General features: G+C 45.2%; 3 protein-coding genes and 1 long non-coding RNA gene across 4 annotated transcripts in view; 3 read left to right on the forward strand and 1 right to left on the reverse strand.

Moving 5' to 3' along the window:
• Nucleotides 1–5,880: 5,880 nt before the first annotated feature.
• LOC123769039 (zinc finger protein 737-like) lies at nucleotides 5,881–8,576 on the forward strand. The gene is made up of 3 exons (XM_045759994.1): nucleotides 5,881–5,932; nucleotides 7,205–7,456; nucleotides 8,242–8,576. The coding sequence occupies exons 1-3, from the start codon at nucleotides 5,881–5,883 to the stop codon at nucleotides 8,574–8,576; spliced, it is 639 nt and encodes a 212-aa protein (XP_045615950.1).
• Nucleotides 8,577–8,840: 264 nt separating this feature from the next.
• Nucleotides 8,841–10,406, reverse strand: LOC123769040 (APOBEC1 complementation factor-like). Its single transcript, XM_045759995.2, has 2 exons — nucleotides 9,627–10,406; nucleotides 8,841–8,861 (listed from the first exon to the last, which is right to left on the reverse strand). The coding sequence occupies exons 1-2, from the start codon at nucleotides 10,317–10,319 to the stop codon at nucleotides 8,841–8,843; spliced, it is 714 nt and encodes a 237-aa protein (XP_045615951.1). The 5' UTR covers nucleotides 10,320–10,406.
• A 2,035-nt stretch (nucleotides 10,407–12,441) lies between these two features.
• On the forward strand, nucleotides 12,442–17,175 carry LOC138354666 (uncharacterized). The gene is made up of 3 exons (XM_069309023.1): nucleotides 12,442–12,449; nucleotides 14,025–14,083; nucleotides 16,373–17,175. The coding sequence occupies exons 1-3, from the start codon at nucleotides 12,442–12,444 to the stop codon at nucleotides 17,173–17,175; spliced, it is 870 nt and encodes a 289-aa protein (XP_069165124.1).
• A 2,500-nt stretch (nucleotides 17,176–19,675) lies between these two features.
• The window catches only part of LOC138354694 (uncharacterized), a 42,407-nt gene continuing 41,528 nt past the window's right edge, over nucleotides 19,676–20,554 (forward strand). The window contains exon 1 of the long non-coding RNA XR_011223625.1: nucleotides 19,676–19,825. This is a non-coding gene — a long non-coding RNA (uncharacterized lncRNA). The remainder of the gene's footprint in view (nucleotides 19,826–20,554) is intronic.

A 20,554-nucleotide genomic window follows, 5' to 3' on the forward strand; every position in this document is an offset into this window, starting at 1 on the left:
ATGGAGATTAAGCCACCCAAGGGGTGGCACGGGGATGAATAGCCCGTATGGGTTACAAGTTGGTTGATTGATAAAGATTAAGTCACCCAAAAGGTGGCATGGGATGAGTCGCCTGTATGATTACAAGTTGATCGACTGATGAAAATTAAACCACCCAAGAGGTGGCACGGGCATGAATAACACGTAAATTTTAGAAGTTGATTGATTGAAAAATATTAAGCCACCCAAAAGGTGACACGGGCATGAATAGCCCGTAAGTGGTGGCCCTTTTGAGCCATTACCAGTATCAAGAGCTGATACTGGAGATCTCTGGAGGTGCGAATGCACCCTGCGTGACGGGAGATGTCTCCCGTGGATGGAAGTTGATTGATTGATGAAGATTAAGCCACCCAAAAGGTGGCACGGGCATGAATAGCCCGTAAGTGGTGGCCCTTTTGAGCCATTACCAGTATCAAAAGCTGATACTGGAGATCTGTGGAGGTGCGAATGCACCCTGCATGACGGGAGATGTCTCCCTTGTGAATGTGTTAAGATGAAGATGAAGCCACCCAAAAGGTAGCACGGGCATGAATAGCTCGTAAGTGGTGGCCCTTTTGAGCCATTACCAGTATCAATAGAAGATACTGGAGATCTGTGGAGGCGCGACTGCACCCTGCGTGACGGGAGATGTCTCCCGTGGATGGAAGTTCTTGAGCTGCCGGATATATATTCAAGGATAAGGTGAAGGTGAAGCTCCTAACTCATGGCCCCAAGTATCCAATGTAACTGATCAGTTTCTTACGTCCCCAAACGTCGTTACGTTTGGGTTTCATGGCCCCAAAGAATGAGGTGATTTGGTAAAATTCTATGCCCAAGATTACTATCCGAGTGCCGGCGGTGGGGTGGTTCAAATAGCCTCGGCTATCACCTCATTTTGTCCGGTCGTGATGGTCAAGTGGATTAAGGCGTCTTGTACATACCAGTTGCGTTGCTTCTGGGAGTATGGGTTCGAGTCACTTCTGGGGTGTGAGTTTTCAGTTACGTTTCCACGGTGGCTGGGGCAGTATAATACATGACTCGTTGTGTTCTCGAAGATGTCAGAGAGTAATTTAGTGTTAGTACTGTACACTGTTGACAGATGACTTGGTTTGGCTTGATGTATAACGCCTCACTGATGCCTCGTCATATATTGATGCTGCATTTGTCGATTATTGTGTTATTTGTGAGGATGTTGTGGTGTGTGTTGGTGGGGAAGTCTTGGTTGTAGGGCTGATATAAAGCCATTGCTTGGTTACTGACTTTACACCATCTGGTCACCACTTGGTCCGGGAGACATCTCCCGTCACGTAGGGTGCAGTCGCGCCTCCACAGATCTCCAGTATCAGCTTTTGATACTGGTAATGGCTCAAAAGGGCCACCACTTACGGGCTATTCATGCCCGTGCCACCTCTTGGGTGGCTTAATCTTCATCAATCAATCAATCACTGACTTTAACACGGGGGAGACATCTCCCGTCACGCAGGGTGCAGTCGCACCTCCGCAGATCATCAGTATCAGCTCTTGATACTGGTAATGGCTCAAAAGGGCCACCACTTATGGGCTATTCATGCCCGTGCCACCTTTCGGATGGCTTAATCTTCATCATCATCACTGACTTTAATACTTATAATGATAGCAGCGTCCCAGCGAGACACGGGAGACATCTCCCGTCACGCAGGTGCAGTCGCACCTCCACAGATCTCCAGTATCAGCTCTTGATACTGGTAATGGCTCAAAAGGGCCACCACCTACGGGCTATTCATGCCCGTGCCACCTTTTGGGTGGCTTCATCTTCTCTTCCAGCGTGGCGGGCGTCTGTCACGCTATCTGTTGTTTACCTACTCCCTGCTGGAGTATGAAACGCCGCGCTGACAAACTCATGGTGCCATTTGCTATGAACATGACAGCTGTGTCTGGTCTATATATAGAGACTATGTGTTCCTTCAAGTACCTTACTATTTATGAATTTGTGAGGTGCCTTGAAAGGATGTTGTTGTTGTTGTCATAGATTCAGCTACTCGGAACAAGTTCCAAGTAGCACGGGCTGTGGTTAGCCCGTAACTTACCTGGCACAGGAGCGGGGCTAGTAGCACAGGCTATGGTGAGCCCGTAGTGAACTTACCTGGCACACGAGCGGTGCTGTGTGTGCTTGAAAGGAATATTGTCTTGCTTTTATAGTGAGTTCGTTGGGTAGGCAGTCTGCAGGTACGCAGGTGAAGGCATGGAGGACATGCGTCTCTTTCTTGGGGGCTGTGTGTGGTGTCAGGAGTTTTTAATTAGCGAGTTCGCAGTCTTCTTGCTCTTGTAGTATGTTGTTAGTTCGGTATTCTGGTTTGTGTCTCGGTCGGGGTCACAAGTCCCAGCTAACAGCTTAGGGATGCATGCGAGCGAGGTTCAGTGCTATGGTTCACTTAAGTGATTGGGAGTAGAGGTAGACTACCTTTCCTAGATGAAATAGTCTCGGAAAGCAATGGTGGCTTTAACATTGCGTCCTCATTTCTCCATCAGTATAAGGCACCAGGAACAATAGTGTCAGTATAAGGTACCAAGAATTAACTACAGCGTCAGTATAAGGCAGCAGGAACAACAGCGTCAGTATAAGGCAGCAGGAACAACAGCGTCAGTATAAGGCAGCAGGAACAACAGCGTCAGTATAAGGCAGCAGGAACAACAGCGTCAGTATAAGGCAGCAGGAACAACAGTGTCAGTATAAGGCACCAGGAACAACAGCGTCAGCATAAGGCACCAGGAACAACAGCGTCAGTATAAGGCACCAGGAACAGCGTCAGTATAAGGCAGCAGGAACAACAGCGTCAGTATAAGGCAGCAGGAACAACAGTGTCAGTATAAGGCACCAGGAACAGCGTCAGTATAAGCATCAAGAATTAACAACAGCGTCAGTATAAGGCAGCAGGAGCAACAGCGTCAGTATAAGGCACCAGGAACAACAGCGTCAGTATAAGGCACCAGGAACAACAGCGTCAGTATAAGGCACCAGGAACAACAGTGTCAGTATAAGGCACCAGGAACAGCGTCAGTATAAGCATCAAGAATTAACAACAGCGTCAGTATAAGGCAGCAGGAGCAACAGCGTCAGTATAAGGCAGCAGGAGCAACAGCGTCAGTATAAGGCAGCAGGAACAACAGCGTCAGTATAAGGCACCAGGAACAACAGCGTCAGTATAAGGCAGCAGGAACAACAGCGTCAGTATAAGGCACCAGGAACAACAGCGTCAGTATAAGGCACCAGGAACAACAGCGTCAGTATAAGGCAGCAGGAACAACAGCGTCAGTATAAGGCAGCAGGAACAACAGCGTCAGTATAAGGCACCAGGAACAACAGCGTCAGTATAAGGTACCAGGAACAACAGCGTCAGTATAAGGCACCAGGAACAACAGCGTCAGCATAAGGCACCAGGAACAACAGCGTCAGTATAAGGCACCAGGAACAACAGCGTCAGTATAAGGCAGTAGGAACAACAGAGTCAGTATAAGGCACCAGGAACAACAGAGTCAGTATAAGGCACCAGGAACAACAGCATCAGTATAAGGCACCAGGAACAACAGCATCAGCATAAGGCACCAGGAACAACAGCGTCAGCATAAGGCACCAGGAACAACAGCGTCAGTATAAGGCACCAGGAACAACAGCGTCAGTATAAGGCAGCAGGAACAACAGAGTCAGTATAAGGCACCAGGAACAACAGCGTCAGTATAAGGCAGTAGGAACAACAGCGTCAGCATAAGGCACCAGGAACAACAGCATCAGTATAAGGCACCAGGAACAACAGCGTCAGTATAAGGCACCAGGAACAACAGCGTCAGTATAAGGCACCAGGACCTATACTGCATAATGTGCTGGTTCAACTATCACATACACACACACGTATAATACTCAACACAGGCCAGGACGGGTATTGTAAAGTAATTTATGACATACAGTAATTGTATGTTAAGAGGCTGGGAGTTTATTGCAGCCTGCATGTGCAGTGGAACTTTGTAGCAGCCTGCATGAGCAGTTGAACTTTGTAGCCGCTAGCATGTGCAGTTGAACTTTGTAGCCGTCTGCATGAGCAGTTGAACTTTGTAGCCGTCTGCATGAGCAGTTGAACTTTGTAGCCGCTAGCATGTGCAGTGGAACTTTGTAACCGCTAGCATGTGCAGTGGAACTTTGTAGCAGCCTGCATGTGCAGTTGAACTTTGTAGCAGCCTGCATGTGCAGTGGAACTTTGTAGCAGCTTGCATGTGCAGTGGAACTTTGTAGCAGCTTGCATGTGCAGTGGAACTTTGTAGCAGCTTGCATGTGCAGTGGAACTTTGTAGCCGCTAGCATGAGCAGTTGAACTTTCGCGTTAGTAAAGAACATTTAGAGTAAATATAAATCCAATCACTGTTGTACGTCTGAGAGCCAGAAGTTGTCATGTCGTCAGGATAATCTGATAATCACTCAGGACGGGGTAATCTCCTCACTGGGATTCGCTTATCACCTCCATAAATCACCGTAAATCCCACCTAACCCCACCCGGGAGATTAGCTCAAGTGCTGTGCTTATCATACACTTCCCAGGGTCTGCTGAACAAATATATAAGTTTATCCTCATGTTTGGAAGATATTTTGAATGATTAACCCACAGTTTCTAGTTGTGCTGTGGAGGGGGGGAGACTGTGGTGTTACGCATTTATTTATTGATTTATTTATTTATTTATTTATTTATTTATTTATTTATTTAATTAATTAATTAATTAATTAATTAATTAATTAATTAATTAATTAATTAATTAATTAATTAATTAATTAATTAATTAATTTATTTATTTATTTATTTATTTATTTATATACAAGAAGGTACATTGGGTTTGTGAGAATACATAGCATAGTATTTACAATCTTGTGAGATATATACAAGAGTTGTTACATTGTTGTAGAGCCACTAGTACGCGTAGCGTTTCGGGCAGGTCCCTGGAATACGATCCCCGCCACGAAGAATCGTTGTTACAACCAAGTACACATTTTACTGTTGAGTTAAACAGAGGCTACAGTTAAGGAATTGCGCCCAGTAAATCCTCCCCGGCCAGGATACGAACCCATGACAAAGCGCTCAAGGAACGCCAGGCGAGTGTCTTACCACTACACCACGGAGACTACTTAAGTCTTGTAAAGCCACTAGTACGCGCAGCGTTTCGGGCAGAGACGCATATGTAACCTGTACATATTTCTTCAAATATCGGGGCTTTGTTTACACTTAATGTATTGTATAAGCTTTTAAGCGCTACGAGATTGTATGTAACAATAATAACCTTGTATTGTGAAGCTTCGAAACTCGAAAACTGTTTAATAAATGTACGCAAAGTCGCCAAGTTTGTTAAAGGATGTTTCGTAAGGTGATGCCTAAATCCTCAACGCTCGAACGCGGGTTCGATCCCATCGTACACTCGCAATATATTCTCTCGGCACCCTCGTGTGCTTGTGTTGGAGCCCAGGAGCCACATCCCCGCCGTATGAAACGTAATAGTTTGGCCTAAAACTGTCAGAACCCAGTCAATCCACCTCGCTCGATATAACTATTAGAGGCGTGAAGCGCCAATTGGGTCGTTTGCGTGAAAGATGCAGAGGTAAGACTCACTGAGTGAACTAACTCGTCAACACTTCTCACACCACAAGAGTGTGTGTGTGATATTATGAGAGGGGAGAACACACACACGTGGCTCCGAGATGATTGATGAAGATTGATGAAGATTAAGCCACCCAAAAGGTGGCACGGGCATGAATAGCCCGTAAGTGGTGGCCCTTTTGAGCCATTACCAGTATCAAGAGCTGATACTGGAGATCTGTGGAGGTGCGGCTGCACCCAGCGTGACGAGAGATGTCTCCCGTGTGGCTCCGAGAGTTCAATTCCAGCAAGTGTATGGTAATAGGTGAGGTGACGAGGAAGGACAGCCATACAGCATATGAGACAGACACCTACAGTACAAGTGACACAGTACCCCATAAGAGACTGTTGCATAAGCTACATAAACAAGCTAGAGTAAGTAGTGGGGTGCTACAATGGATAAAGGAGTACCTAAACAACAGGAAGCAGAGTTGACCAGACCACACACTAGAAATTGAAGGGACGACGACGTTTCGGTCCGTCCTGGACCATTCTCAAGTCGATTGATTCTCAAGTGAATCGACTTGAGAATGGTCCAGGACGGACCGAAACGTCGTCGTTCCTTCAATTTCTAGTGTGTGGTCTGGTCAACATACTTCAGCCACGTTATTGTGACTCATCGCCTGCATATGGAAGCAGAGTTACAGTGAGAGGTGAGACCTCAGACTGGCGTCACGTCACCAGCGGTGTCCCGCAGGGTTCTGTACTCGGACCTTTCCTGTTTCTGATATAAGTAAATGATTTTCCAGAAGGTATAGACTCATTCCTCTCAATGTTTGCTGATGATGCTAAAATTATGAGAAGGATTAAGACAGAGGAGGACTGAAAGAGGCTACAGGATAACCTGGACAGATTGAAGGAATGATCCAACAAATGGCTTCTAGAGTTTAACTCGAGCAAGTGCAAAATGATGAAGAAAGGCGTAAGTAACAGGAGGCCAAACACAAGGTACCAGCTGGAAGAGGAAATCCTTCAGGAGTCAAGAAGAGAGAAAGATCTGGGGGTTGGTATCATACCAGATCTGTCCCCTGAAGCCCATATCAAAAGATTAACATCAGCGGCGTATGCAAGGCTGGCGAACATAAGAACTGCCTTCGGAAACTTGTGTAAGAAATCATTTAAATCCTTGTATACCACATATGTCAGACCAATACTGGAACATGCGGCTCCAGCCTGGAGTACACATCTAGTTAAATATTTATATATTTATTTATTTATATATATTTATTTAAATACAAAACGAAGTTAGAAAAGGTTCCGAGGTATGGCATCAGGCTAGTCCCCGAGCTGAGAGGAGTCCCCGAGCTGAGAGGAGTCCCCGAGCTGAGAGGAGTCCCCGAGCTGAGAGGAGTCCCCGAGCTGAGAGGAGTCCCCGAGCTGAGAGGAGTCCCCGAGCTGAGAGGAGTCCCCGAGCTGAGAGGAGTCCCCGAGCTGAGAGGAGTCCCCGAGCTGAGAGGAGTCCCCGAGCTGAGAGGAATGAGCTACGAAGATTACTGGAACTAAACCTCACAACACGATTACAAGCCCTACATCACAGGTTACAAGCCCTACATCACAGGTTACAAGCCCTACATCACAGGTTACAAGCCCTACATCACAGGTTACAAGCCCTACATCACAGGTTACAAGCCCTACATCACAGGTTACAAGCCCTACAACACAGGTTACAAGCCCTACATCACAGGTTACAAGCCCTACAACACAGGTTACAAGCCCTACATCACAGGTTACAAGCCCTACAACACAGGTTACAAGCCCTACGTCACAGGTTACAAGCCCTACAACACAGGTTATAGCCCTACAACACAGGTTACAAGCCCTACAACACAGGTTACAAGCCCTACAACACAGGTTACAAGCCCTACAACACAGGTTACAAGCCCTACAACACAGGTTATAGCCCTACAACACAGGTTACAAGCCCTACAACACAGGTTACAAGCCCTACAACACAGGTTAAAAGCCTTACAACACAGGTTACAAGCCCTACAACACAGGTTACAAGCCCCACAACACAGGTTACAAGCCCTACAACACAGGTTACAAGCCCCACAACACAGGTTACAAGCCCTACAACACAGGTTATAGCCCTACAACACAGGTTACAAGCCCTACAACACAGGTTACAAGCCCTACAACACAGGTTAAAAGCCTTACAACACAGGTTACAAGCCCTACAACACAGGTTACAAGCCCCACAACACAGGTTACAAGCCCTACAACACAGGTTACAAGCCCTACAACACAGGTTACAAGCCCTACAACACAGGTTACAAGCCCTACAACACAGGTTACAAGCCCCACAACACAGGTTACAAGCCCTACAACACAGGTTAAAAGCCTTACAACACAGGTTACAAGCCCTACAACACAGGTTACAAGCCCCACAACACAGGTTACAAGCCCCAAAACACAGGTTACAAGCCCTACAACACAGGTTACAAGCCCTACAACACAGGTTACAAGCCCTACAACACAGGTTACAAGCCCCACAACACAGGTTACAAGCCCTACAACAAGAGTTAGAACTCGCACAGCAAAGGTTACAAGGTCTATAGAAACGGCCCCTCAAAGGTTACAAGCCCCACAAAGGCTACAAGCTCCAGAAAGGTTACAAGCCCCACAAAGGCTACAAGCTCCACAAAGGTTACAAGACCCTCAAAGGCTACAAGCCCCACAAAGGCTACAAGCCACACAAAGGCTACAAGCTCCACAAAGGCTACAAGCCCCACAAAGGCTACAAGCCACACAAAGGCTACAAGCCACACAAAGGCTACGAGCTCCACAAAGGTTACAAGCTCCACAAAGGCTACAAGCCCCACAAAGGCTACAAGCCCCACAAAGGCTACAAGCCCCACAAAGGCTACAAGCCTTACTGTGGGCTCCGAACACAAGTTACGAGCCCATAACAGAGATAACAAGCCTTTCTACACAGGTTACAAGCCCTACAACACAGGTTACAAGCCCTACGACAAAGGCATGTTGTATGCCATTAAGACATATCACTTGACAACAGTGAAATATGGATACCAAAATTCAATCAACATCAGTCATCTGATATACATCAGTATAAATCTTGTATTATACATACATCACTCATTCATTATACATCAACATCTGTTATATTTGATCTTCCTTTATATATACAACATCTGTTAAACCATCTACATCAGTTATACATCAAGGTTATACATCTACATCAGTTATACATCAGTTAAATGTAAGTATCTGATATTCATCAACCCACTTAAGTTAGACTCGCCCTTACTGTGCGCCCAGCCACTTGCGATGGACGGTAGAGCGACGGTCTCGCTTCATGCAGGTCGGCGTTCAATCCCCGAATGTCCAAGTGGTTGGGCACCATTCCTTTTCCCCCCGTCCCATCCCTAATCCTTATCCTGACCCCTTCCCAGTGCTATATAGTCGAAATGGCTTGGCGCTTTCCTCTGATAATACTATTTCCTTCCCTCACTTTTTGGTGGCCTAAACGTCTCAATACATGACTTTTACCTTGTAATTAATAATAATAATAATTAATTGTGTCGGGGACAGGCAGCCAGAGTATATTGATACACGTTAGGATTATATTCAGGATTCACCCCCCCCCCCCCCCCCCCCCACCTCCCAGGTCGAATTACTGACCCCGCCCAGGATGCAACCTTACTTACTGTTAGGTGAACAGGTGGATTCGGTGATAGTAAATGTTCCCAACAATTTCTGTCCGCCGCGGGATTCGATCCCGGTATTCTGATTGTGAGCCAAGAACGAACCCGGCTGTACTACCCGGAGCCTAAATAATTGTGAATCTCCCTGTCGCCTGTTGCCTTCTTACCTGTCTTCTTACCTTCTTACACACACCCTTCTTACCTGTCTTCTTACCTTCTTACACACACCCTTCTTACCTGTCTTCTTACCTTCTTACACACAGCCTTCTTACCTGTCACCGCAGCACGCCTTACCTTCCTCATCCTGGGGCTGGCTTCATCCTCCATCGGCTTCGCCCAGTCGACGATAATCTTGGGTGATCCGAAGATGGTCAGTTGCTGGGAGAAGAGCTTGCGTCTGGCTAGCGACGCCGCTCGGTGACTCTCGTACTCTACGAAGGCAAAGCGCCGGTTCTTAGAGCGGTCGTAGACGTTCTGGTACATGATGACCTTCGTAACACCGTCCGTCAAGCGCTCCATCTCCTGCAACACTTCCTGCCGCGTCCGGCTGGCCGGAAGGTTGCCCAGATACAGCCGGTTGTTGTCCGCGCTCTGTTTAACGCTTAGGAAAACCCCCGGCCGGATCTCATACTTTGTTAAGAGTTTGATGGCCGAGTACGCTGTTTTGGGATTAGCGTATGTAACAAAAGCGTATCCGCGAGTAGTTCCGGTAAAGTCCATGAGGAGTCGCAGCTGGTAGACAGCGCCGGCCTGCTCCAGCACCGGCAGGAGCTGGTCCTCGTACAGGTCACGTGGCAGACGCCCCACGAACACCTCGCTGCCACGCTCGGGCACGGGTCCACTCCACCCGGGGCACGGACCGTAAACTCGCTGCCCATTTTGTAACACTATCGAATACCCTTTTCTCATAAACACTAGATCGGCCGCATGCTTTGCCTTACTCCAGTTCAACTCGTAATTGCTTTTACCACTGTGATTGGCCTCCATCTTATGGCCGGGTCGGCTGAGGTCAGCGAGTAACTGGCAGTCCGGCTGCTACTCCGGCCGAGTCTGTGTGGCTAGTGCGGCCTCCCATACCTCGTCATGAGTAACCTAATGTTATTTTTTGTTTAATATAAGTAACAGTGTACCATCCTTAATGGCCCGTGGCTTCACTTAATAAACTTACGCATCAGGATTAGAACTGTGGTGCGTACTTAAAATGCCAATACATTAGTGAGGAATGGAAGCAGGAAATTATAACAACATGGAAAATTGACGAACGCCAGAGGGAAAAAAATATTGACACATTCAGGAATATAAAGTTAATTTGGTATGTAACTATGGGCAACTTACCCTATTTTACTGCATATTGTATCCCACGTTTTATTATTATACATTATTAATTCTAAGAAGGATAATATTTCATGCTTGAAATATATTGAGATGTTTAAGATGTGAGGACGAGGGCAGCAGGCAGCGACGTGTTGACTGTCAACACTGATGGCACCCGTGTGGTACACGTCCAGCTGGCTCCTCGCTCCCACCCCTCCTCCGTCACCCACACCCTCCTCCATCACCCACACCCTTCCTCCATCACCCACACCCTCCTCCATCACCCACACCCCTCCTCCATCACCCACACTCTCCTCCATCACCCACACCCTCCTCCATCACCCACACCCTTCCTCCATCACCCACACCCCCTCCTCCGTCACCCACACCCTTCCTCCATCACCCACACCCTTCCTCCATCACCCACACCCTCCTCCATCACCCACACCCTCCTCCGTCACCCACACCCTCCTCCATCACCCACACCCTCCTCCATCACCCACACCCTCCTCCATCACCCACACCCTCCTCCATCACCCACACCCTCCTCCATCACCCACACCCCAACCCTCCTCCATCTCCCACACCCTTCCACCATCACCCCCACCCTCCCTCCATCACCCACACCCTCCCTCCATCACCCACACCCTCCTCCATCACCCACACCCTCCCTCCATCACCCACACCCTCCATCACCCACACCCTCCCTCCATCACCCACACCCTCCATCACCCACACCCCCTCCTCCATCAACCCCCCTGCAGAAGGCGATTAGTTGTTAATATTGTTATTAATATTAGTATTACTGTTATATGCTGCCTCTTCACCTAGAAGTTAAACACACCAACCAACACACACTTGTGACAGCAACATAAGATAAGAACATAAGATAAGAACAGAAGAACAAGGGCAACTGCAGAAGGCCTATTGGCCCATACGAGGCAGCTCCTATTTATAAACACCCAATCCCACTCATATACATGTCCAACCCGCGCTTGAAACAATCGAGATTAATCGAGAACACGAAACAATGGGTATAAATTGGATAAGTTTAGATTTATGATAGACTTTGGTAAATACTGGTTCGGTAACTGGGTTGTTTATTTTTGGTGCAACCAATTACCGCGTAACGTGGTGGAGGAGGGGTCTCTCGATTGTTTCAAGCGTAGGTTGGACATGTATATGAGTGGGATTGGGTGGTTATAACTAGGAGCTGCCTCGTATGGATCAATAGGCCTTTTGCAGTTACCTTTGTTCTTATGTTTTGCTTTTAATTACATGGATGGTGAAATAGCGCATATTTATGCATATATATGTGACGGAAAACATATATATGTGATATATATGTATGTCTAGCTTTGGAAACAGGTACGTCATTGTTTGATTGTAATCTATTTAATGCTAGTAGTTAAGAAATTGAGTCTGAAAATATTTAGCTGTCTACTATAATGTTTTCAATCATTTTAAGAGGCACCAGCATTGCTACCAGTTCAACTTGCAAGGTGAATGCAACAATTACACCACCTCCCTTGACAACACTGCCCACTCTACACTTACCTATATACAACCCCTCCCAGGGAATCCTAATTCACAGGAGGCATCTCCCGTCACGCAGGGTGCAGTCGCACCTCCACAGATCTCCAGTATCATCTATTGATACTGGTAATGGCTCAAAAGGGCCACCACTTACGGGCTATTCATGCCCGTGCCACCTTTTGGGTGGCTTAATCTTTATCAATCGAATCCTAATTGAAAGGTCACAGCCTGCGTACCATCATAAACCAAGAGTCAGGCAATGTGCAAGTTAGTCGTGGAAGGTTGCTAATGTGATACGAGTATTCCGGGTGGGACATAAATGGTTGGACATATTTCCTTTCACCTAATGCATCTGTTCATCTACCAGTAAGTGGGTACTCAGGAGTTAGCCAGTTTGTTGTAGAGTTGCATCCTGGATGGGGTCAGTAATTCCTCCCTGGGGACGTAGTGGGTGGCCTTGATAAAAGCCTAACGTGTATAAATACACTCCGGCTTCCTGTCCCCCCGATACAATGAATTTTAAACTAAATTAAATTTCAGGAGGATGGGTTCCTTGCTTTCTTACTAATTCATAACTAATTCTTACTTCTTACTAATTCTTACTAATCTTACTAAATTCTTACTAATCATAACCCCCAGATCCCTTTCGCAATATTACTTCGCAATCTCAATACCATCTAGTAAATATCTTGTAACTCTATCATCATTACCTAGCCTCAAAACCTTACATTTGTCAGCATTAAACTGCATCTGCCAATCCTTTGACCATTCAAAACCCTATTTAGATCATCTTGAATTGATAGTGAGTCTTTTTCTGAGCTTATTTCTCTCCCGATTTCTGTATCATCGGCAAATTTGCAAATGTTACTGCTCAAACCTCAATATAAATCCTTTATATATATTATGAATTGCAGAGGTCCCAGGACAGAGCCTTGAGGCACTCTACTTACAACATTTTCCCACTCTGACTTAACCCCATTGATACTAACATTGTTTCCTTTGGTATAGCCATGCCCTAATTCAACTTAATATAGCACCCCAATTCCATGAGCTTCTATCTTTTTAATCAGACTTTCATGTGGCACTGTATCAAAAGCTTTGCTAAAGTCAAGGTACACAACATCACAAACCTTACCACTATCAACTGCCTCAACCATCCTGGAATAAAATGATAGCAAATTTCTAAAGCATGAAGAGTAATGTTAAACATAAAGATGACAATTAAGGTTGGGAAGTCTATCGCCCCTGGGGAGGATTACTTTACCTTGCGGTTACTTTTTCTTTCCAAGGTTACGCGGATCAACGTCCCCAGGGGCCTGGTTTGACCAGGCCTCCTATCGTTGGTGGTCTGTTCAACAACGCTGTCACTTACACTCATTACATTATATGTTTTTGAGATATATACAAGAGTTGTTACATTCATGTACAACCACTAGTACGCGTAGCGTTTCGGGCAAGTCCTTAATCCTATGGTCCCTGGAATACGATCCCCTGCCGCGAAGAATCGTTTTTTCATCCAAGTACACATTTTACTGTTGCGTTAAACAGAGGCTACAGTTAAGGAATTGCGCCCAGTAAATCCTCCCCGGCCAGGATACGAACCCATGACATAGCGCTCGCGGAACGCCAGGCGAGTGTCTTACCACTACACCACGGAGACTGCTTCACAATACTGTGCATAAATAATATATAATTTACATTCTGAAATAGGTGACGTAAAAGGGGGTTTTCGATGTGGATTCAAAATATAACCTATTTAAAAATATTCTAAGCAAAGCCCAGGAATGTAGTATACCATATACTACAGATATACTATATACTACAGTATACCATATACTACAGATCCAGATCGAATACTAATGATCCAAAGTGGATAACAAAGGATCTGAAGAACCTTATAGGTAAAGTTAAGAAAGGAGATAGATCACTTGATCAGGGCATAGAGATAGCCCTTGCGCCACCTATAGCTCTGCTGTTCAACAAATCGCTTGAGTGTCATACCTTCCCTGATATCCTTAAAAAAGGAAGAGTAACGCCAGTTCAAGTATCTCTGGGAATTCGCATTATCTGCTGATGTAGACCTGACCAAATGTAAACTGTGTCAACAAAATTAATCGCACACACTAAATAATGTTGTTAATAATGAACTAAAAAAAGTCCACTTATGGATGTCAACCAACAAACTAACACTTAACATAGAAAAGACCTACTGCATCTTATTTGGAAGCAAATCTACAAATGCAATTCAGCTTCAGATAACATATGGTATAACTACGAGGGGCCTCGTAGCCTGGTGGATAGCGCGCAGGACTCGTAATTCTGTGGCGCGGGTTCGATTCCCGCACGAGGCAGAAACAAATGGGCAAAGTTTCTTTCACCCTGAATGCCCCTGTTACCTAGCAGTAAATAGGTACCTAGGAGTTAGTCAGCTGTCACGGGCTGCTTCCTGGGGGTGGAGGCCTGGTCGAGGACCGGGCCGCGGGGACACTAAAGCCCCGAAATCATCTCAAGATAACCTCAAGAATCTCAAGAAAACCATATGCAGTAAATTTATGCAGTAAGAACCTAAAAATCAAGGAAACTACAGACGGCCTATTGGCCGATACAATCACAGAAGGACTAATGGAGGAGCCTGGCCCCCGCTGAGAATAGGCGCAACTTTATGGGAGGGTTACAGACGAAAAGCCCATCCGAAACACTCTCCACCTCCAGCGACTTACTCAGGGGAACTTACTGTACGGTCAGGTCAGTCCACGACAAAATATTCAAACTTTCAGACAACGCCATCCGAAGGGACCTGGAAGGAACTACGGCAGAAGGTAATGAACATCCTAAGACCACAGGCCCAGACCCAGGGGCAACAACTAGCTACACCCCGCTCAGTCTTACGGCCGCTCCCTGACGACGAGATTGGTACAAGCCAACAAACCCAGGTACAGTCTTTAGCCCCACCTAAAAACCCGGGGCAGCAGTCTACACAGCCTGGCAGAACGACATCTCAATCCCAGACTCAGGTAGCTCAACCCCAAGTACAAACAAAAGTTACTCAACCCCAAGTACAAACCGAGGTGGCAGCCCAGGCCCCCCAGCAGCCTCCACCCTGGCCTTATGCTCAACCCCCAGCAGGGTTCCTACCCTATGCCCACAACCCCTACTTTCAACCCTATGCCCAACAACCCGGGCCATACTCTAACCAGAATTTTCAAGGTCCGCCCAGACCCCCCCACAGGGACAGACCTGGGAGGGGCAAACCAGGGAGGGGCAGGGGCAGGAACAGAGTGTCCACACAGGGCGCCGGAAACGGCACCGGGTGGAACTACGGAGGAGGGCAAAACGAGACCTCAAACGGGCCAATATCAAACGGGCAAAATCCCTAAAAAAATCGGTGGTATCTGAGGTCCCTCTGAGCACCATAGAGAGGGACCTCTTGAGTAGGGGCCTGTCCTTTGTGATTGGGCCCCCCACAGAACCCAAACGAGTACAGGCAGTAGAGGAAACCCTCTCACACCTAGAGACACAGATTAACAGGGCATGGAGCAAACTCAGGTCAGGGCCACAACCCCACCAAGAAAGGAAACAACAACCCGAGAGATCGCTTTCAATGAAATACCTAAATCCTGCCTCAGTTCAAGGAAACACCACTTTCAATTTAAATGGACTTCGCCCACAAATCCAGGCAACCCTGAAAAGCCTTAAAACACAGGTAAAGCAGAGAACCCGTGGTAACCTTACAAAAACACACAGGGAGGCGCTACGCGCCCTTAAGGCTCGCCCAGACATTATAATTAAACCCGCGGATAAAGGCGGTACTGTAGTAGTCTGGAGAAAAACGAACTACACTAAGGAAATGGTAAGGCACCTCTCAGACGAGACGACTTACCAAAAAATACAGCAAGGCCACACAGCCCTGGAGAACGCCAGGACAAGGAGTAGAAACCTGGTCCTGAAATTCTTTAACAATAAACAAGCAAACTCAACAGGAGGTATACTTAGCTCAGCAGCAAGAGACTATTACCTTGCCTTTAAAGCAGAGCTTCCGAACCTATACCTCCTTCCTAAGATTCATAAAGATTTACACCCTCTGACAGGTACATGGCAGGGCAGACCAGTCCTTAGCGGTTGCAAAGCACCAACTCGCCCAATTGACTTGATCTGCACAGCATTACTAAGCCCCCTTCTTTCTCTTTTAGATGAACGTCTGAAAGACACAACTGATCTTTTACTGAAACTGAGGGATTTGAATGCAAGCAGAGGACCCGTCCCAGAGAACACGACCCTGTTCTCCCTTGACATAGTCTCCCTCTACCCAAGCATCCCCCAACGGGAGGCAGCGAGATTGGTCTCGACGTACTTCGACGACCATAAACACTTCATACGCCAGCCCCTCAGAGACGCAGGAGTTTGGAGGCCCCCATCAAGGGCTCTCCTGGAGGAAGCGATTCTGCATATCATGAGGGATACAATTCTATCCTTCGATTCCGCAGCGTACAGACAAGTAAAGGGAACGGCAATTGGAGCATCAAGTAGTGTGGCTATAGCGGAAATCTTTATTCACGTGGCCTTTGAGCACCAGAGAGCACTCCGCCCAGATAAACCAGACGTGTACTTCCGTTATATTGATGATATTTTCGGTATAATGACTGGACAAGACACACTCCTCCAGTCTTTCTACGCCTGGACAAATACAGCCCACGAAAATCTGAAGTTCACCTTGGAGCAGAGTAAAACAGAGATAAACTTCCTGGATACGACAGTGTTCATTGGCAGTGAGGACAGGCTCCTTCACACGAAGGCCTACTACAAGCCCACGAACCTGCACACGTATCTACGATACGACTCCAGTCACCCCTCCTCCTTGAAGAACTCCCTACCCTACTCCTTAGGTCTACGTTTGAAGAGGATAAACAGCCTTGAAGACACACTTGCTACTCAACTTCTAGACCTCTGGGACATGTTCTCAGCGATACCCAGAACGAGTTATAGCAACGGCTAAAAACAAACTAGACCTGAAGACGAGGTCAGAGCTCCTCATACAGGCCCCCACTCCAGACCCTCAGTCGAGATGGATCCTCCCATCGCTGTATTTTAACGGCCTAGCAAGCCCTCTCCATAATGCCCTGACTGACATCTGGAACTGGCTGAGAAACACCTATGGGGACCACCCTTCCTGGCCTAGGTTTGCCCAAACACCTCCAATGCTGGCCTGGAGACGAGGAAAGTCACTTAAGGATCATCTAGTACATTCCTGCCTCCACAGGACACACTGCCTTTAACCGAACCTGACACAGACCGATGGTGCAAGAGAATACCCCTGGTTCCCTGGGTTGGGGCCACGAGGTTGAGAGGGGCCCCCACAACACAATGCCTAATTTCACTTCCAGACACCTATTTTTCAATACAATTTCAATATTTTCTGGCTATTTATGCTAAATATTATTGTAACTCTGCATTATTGTAGTTTATACCATTATTTCAATTTGTGACGACGTGTGTACAAGAGGCTGATATGCCAGCAAACACTCTCCAGGCAACAATCTGTCTTGGATAAGTCGCTCCACAACATTGACGCTTGGATCGTCGACTTGATTTGGCGTCACCTGCTCTTTATTTTCGTCTAATTTCTTTATAAAAAGATACTTTTTCGGATTAAAATTATGTTTTTTCATGTTGTATGTTCAGCACCAACATTGTAATGAGTAAATATATCATATTTATTCATTACTAACGTATTGCCAGGAAGCTTTCTGAAGCGTGTGTAGCATGTGCTAGTTTTTGGTAATTAGACGGACCCGGTAGAGCTAGTACATACAATGCCTAAAGTCACTATTACGCAAAGCGTTTCGGGCATGAAAAACTTAAATGACAAGCTTAATACTAATTGAGCATAAAGAGTAGAATGAAAACAAGAAATGAAAACATAGCTGAAAAAGCAGCACAAATACAATTAGTCAAAAACTGTGGGCATTCTTTCTAAGATCAGATATTATGTACCACGCCCTGCCCTGGTGACTCTCTATTACTCCCTTATCTATCCATATCTCAACTATGGTATTTGTGCTTGGGGCTCTACTACCCAAAATCACTTACGTCCTCTAATTACTCAACACAAAGCTGCTATTAGGACAATATCCAATTCTGGCCCCAGACATCACTCGGTACCCCTACTCAAATCTCTGAATATGTTAGACATTAAGTCACTGCACATTCTCTCATGTGTATTATACATATATAAAACGCTAAACTATAATGCCAATCCTGATCTCAAAAGCTTCATAGAAGGTTGTAACAGAACCCATGAGCACCACACCAGAAATAAATACAGTTTTGATATTCCTAGAGTACGACTTAATCAAACTAGAAATGCTCTACAAATCAAGGGGCCCAGAATGTGGAATGACCTTCCCAACCATGTTAAAGACTGTACCTCTCTCAACCAGTTTAAGTTAAAAACGAAGCTATACCTAATAAATTCCCTGTAACCTACCTTACCCTTCTATTGTCAACCCATGTATGTTTTTTTTTTTTTTTTTTTTTCAAATCAACGCTGTTTGAATGTAATTTTCTGTAATAATTTGTAATTGTATTTGTGCTGTTTTTTCAACAATGTTCCCCCCTCTTTTACCTCTATTTTTATTTGTACTCAACGCATTTTTTTCTTTTTACCCATTAGTTTTAAGCTTTAGTCATTAGTGTTTTTTCCTGCCCGAAACGCTTTCCGTAATAGTGGCTTTAGGCATTGTATGTACTAGCTCTATCTATAAAGCCAACAAACTTTGTAAAATCTCTTTATGTATGTACCTTTACCTAAATAAAAATTATTATTATTATTATTATAATTATGTCGACAAACAGCGCTCTTTAAAAAAAAAACAGACATTGGTTGACAATAGAAGGGTAAGGTAGGTTACAGGGAATTTATTAGGTATAGCTTCGTTTTTATCTTAAACTGGTTGAGAGAGGTACAGTCTTTAACATGGTTGGGAAGGTCATTCCACATTCTGGGCCCCTTGATTTGCAGAGCATTTCTAATTTGATTAAGTCGTACTCTAGGAATATCAAAACTGTATTTATTTCTGGTGTAGTGCTCATGGGTTCTGTTACAACCTTCTATGAAGCTTTTGAGATCAGGATTGGCATTATAGTCTAGCGTTTTATATATGTATAATACACATGAGAGAATGTGCAGGTAGTTCAGGTATGTTTATTGAGACAAGAAAATACATCTCAAAGGATAGAGTAGCTTAGGCTATTTCTACCCCTCCAACACACAGGTGGATAGTGGCAATTGTAGTGAAAAAATAAATATAAATCTGGACAAAATATTTATGCCAATTGAAATTGAAATAAGTTTATTGAGGTAAAATACACACAAAGGGAGAAGATAGCTCAAGCTATTCTCACCCCGTTCAGTACATCGTGTTAATATATACATAGACACACATCACAAACAATAAACATATTACCAAACATTCTGAGAGATAAACATATACATTTCTTATTTATGCCAAGGGTCTCTGACCCAGAGCCGACCATCAAAACAGAGATAGCGGCCGGGGCAGGACTGGACGGGACAGTAGAGACACCAAAAGAGGCAAACTTCGCAGGATTTACTCAGAAACAACTACAGGAAGGTGGTTTTCTAGGTAGGTAAGAGATAATTGCGGTTATGCTAAAGAAGTGTGAAAGAAAAAGTAGTTAAATTAGGAGAAAATGGAGCTCTCAGGTGTGGGTTTTAAATTTTTAAAGCTCTCAGTGAGTGAGTTTTTAAAGGGTTTTACCCTTTAAAAAGGACGTTTTCTACAGCAAGGTAAGAAAATTACTAAATTAAATGCCAGGGTAAAGGCTCAGGAGGAACAAATCGAGGAACTAGTGAATAAAAATGAGGTATGGAAATTGAGGAGTGATGACTGAAGAATTAAACAAGAAAATAGACTCCTACAGGATAAAGTCTGGCCGAAATGCTTTGCGTAATAGTGGCTTTAGGCATTGTATGTACTAGCTCTTTATCTATAAATCTATCAATTTTTGTAAAATCTCTTGTATGTATGTACCTTACCTGAATAAACATTGATTTACTTATTACAGTAAACAACTCCAAGGAACCTGAGGTTGCTCACAGGGAGTTAGGTAAGGATATGTCAAGACAAACTTAATTGACAACCCACATAGAGGAGGGTAATAAACAACTAGAAAAGAATAAAGAAGAAATAAGAGACATATGAGCAAGTTATCAATGAGAAATAGAGGATAAAGTGTTAGGAAGTCAAAACCAGAAATGACAAAGAATATTCAAATTCAAATGTTTATTTAGGTAAAGTACATACATACAAGGGGGTGATAGAAATATTGATGAATTTATAGATAAAGCTAGT

Source organism: Procambarus clarkii, chromosome 64 (genome assembly GCF_040958095.1).
Source record: "Procambarus clarkii isolate CNS0578487 chromosome 64, FALCON_Pclarkii_2.0, whole genome shotgun sequence".
NCBI classification, from domain to species: Eukaryota; Metazoa; Arthropoda; class Malacostraca; order Decapoda; family Cambaridae; genus Procambarus; species Procambarus clarkii.

What these genes read in the sequence shown, in the direction of transcription:
- LOC123769039 (XM_045759994.1), top strand. Translation starts at nt 5,881, where the DNA reads ATGTCTCCCGTGTGGCTCCGAGAGTTCAATTCCAGCAAGTGTATGGTA. An exon ending in CAGCAAGTGTATGGTAATAG is followed by an intron (nt 5,933 to 7,204) that starts GTGAGGTGACGA and finishes CCTACATCACAG; the next exon opens with GTTACAAGCCCTACATCACA. An exon ending in TTACAAGCCCTACAACACAG is followed by an intron (nt 7,457 to 8,241) that starts GTTATAGCCCTA and finishes GGCCCCTCAAAG; the next exon opens with GTTACAAGCCCCACAAAGGC.
- LOC123769040 (XM_045759995.2), bottom strand. Translation starts at nt 10,319, where the DNA reads ATGGAGGCCAATCACAGTGGTAAAAGCAATTACGAGTTGAACTGGAGT. An exon ending in CCAGCCCCAGGATGAGGAAG is followed by an intron (nt 8,862 to 9,626) that starts GTAAGGCGTGCT and finishes TAACTGATGTAG; the next exon opens with ATGTATAACCTTGATGTATA.
- LOC138354666 (XM_069309023.1), top strand. An exon ending in GGATCTGAAGAACCTTATAG is followed by an intron (nt 14,084 to 16,372) that starts GTAAAGTTAAGA and finishes TTTCTCTTTTAG; the next exon opens with ATGAACGTCTGAAAGACACA.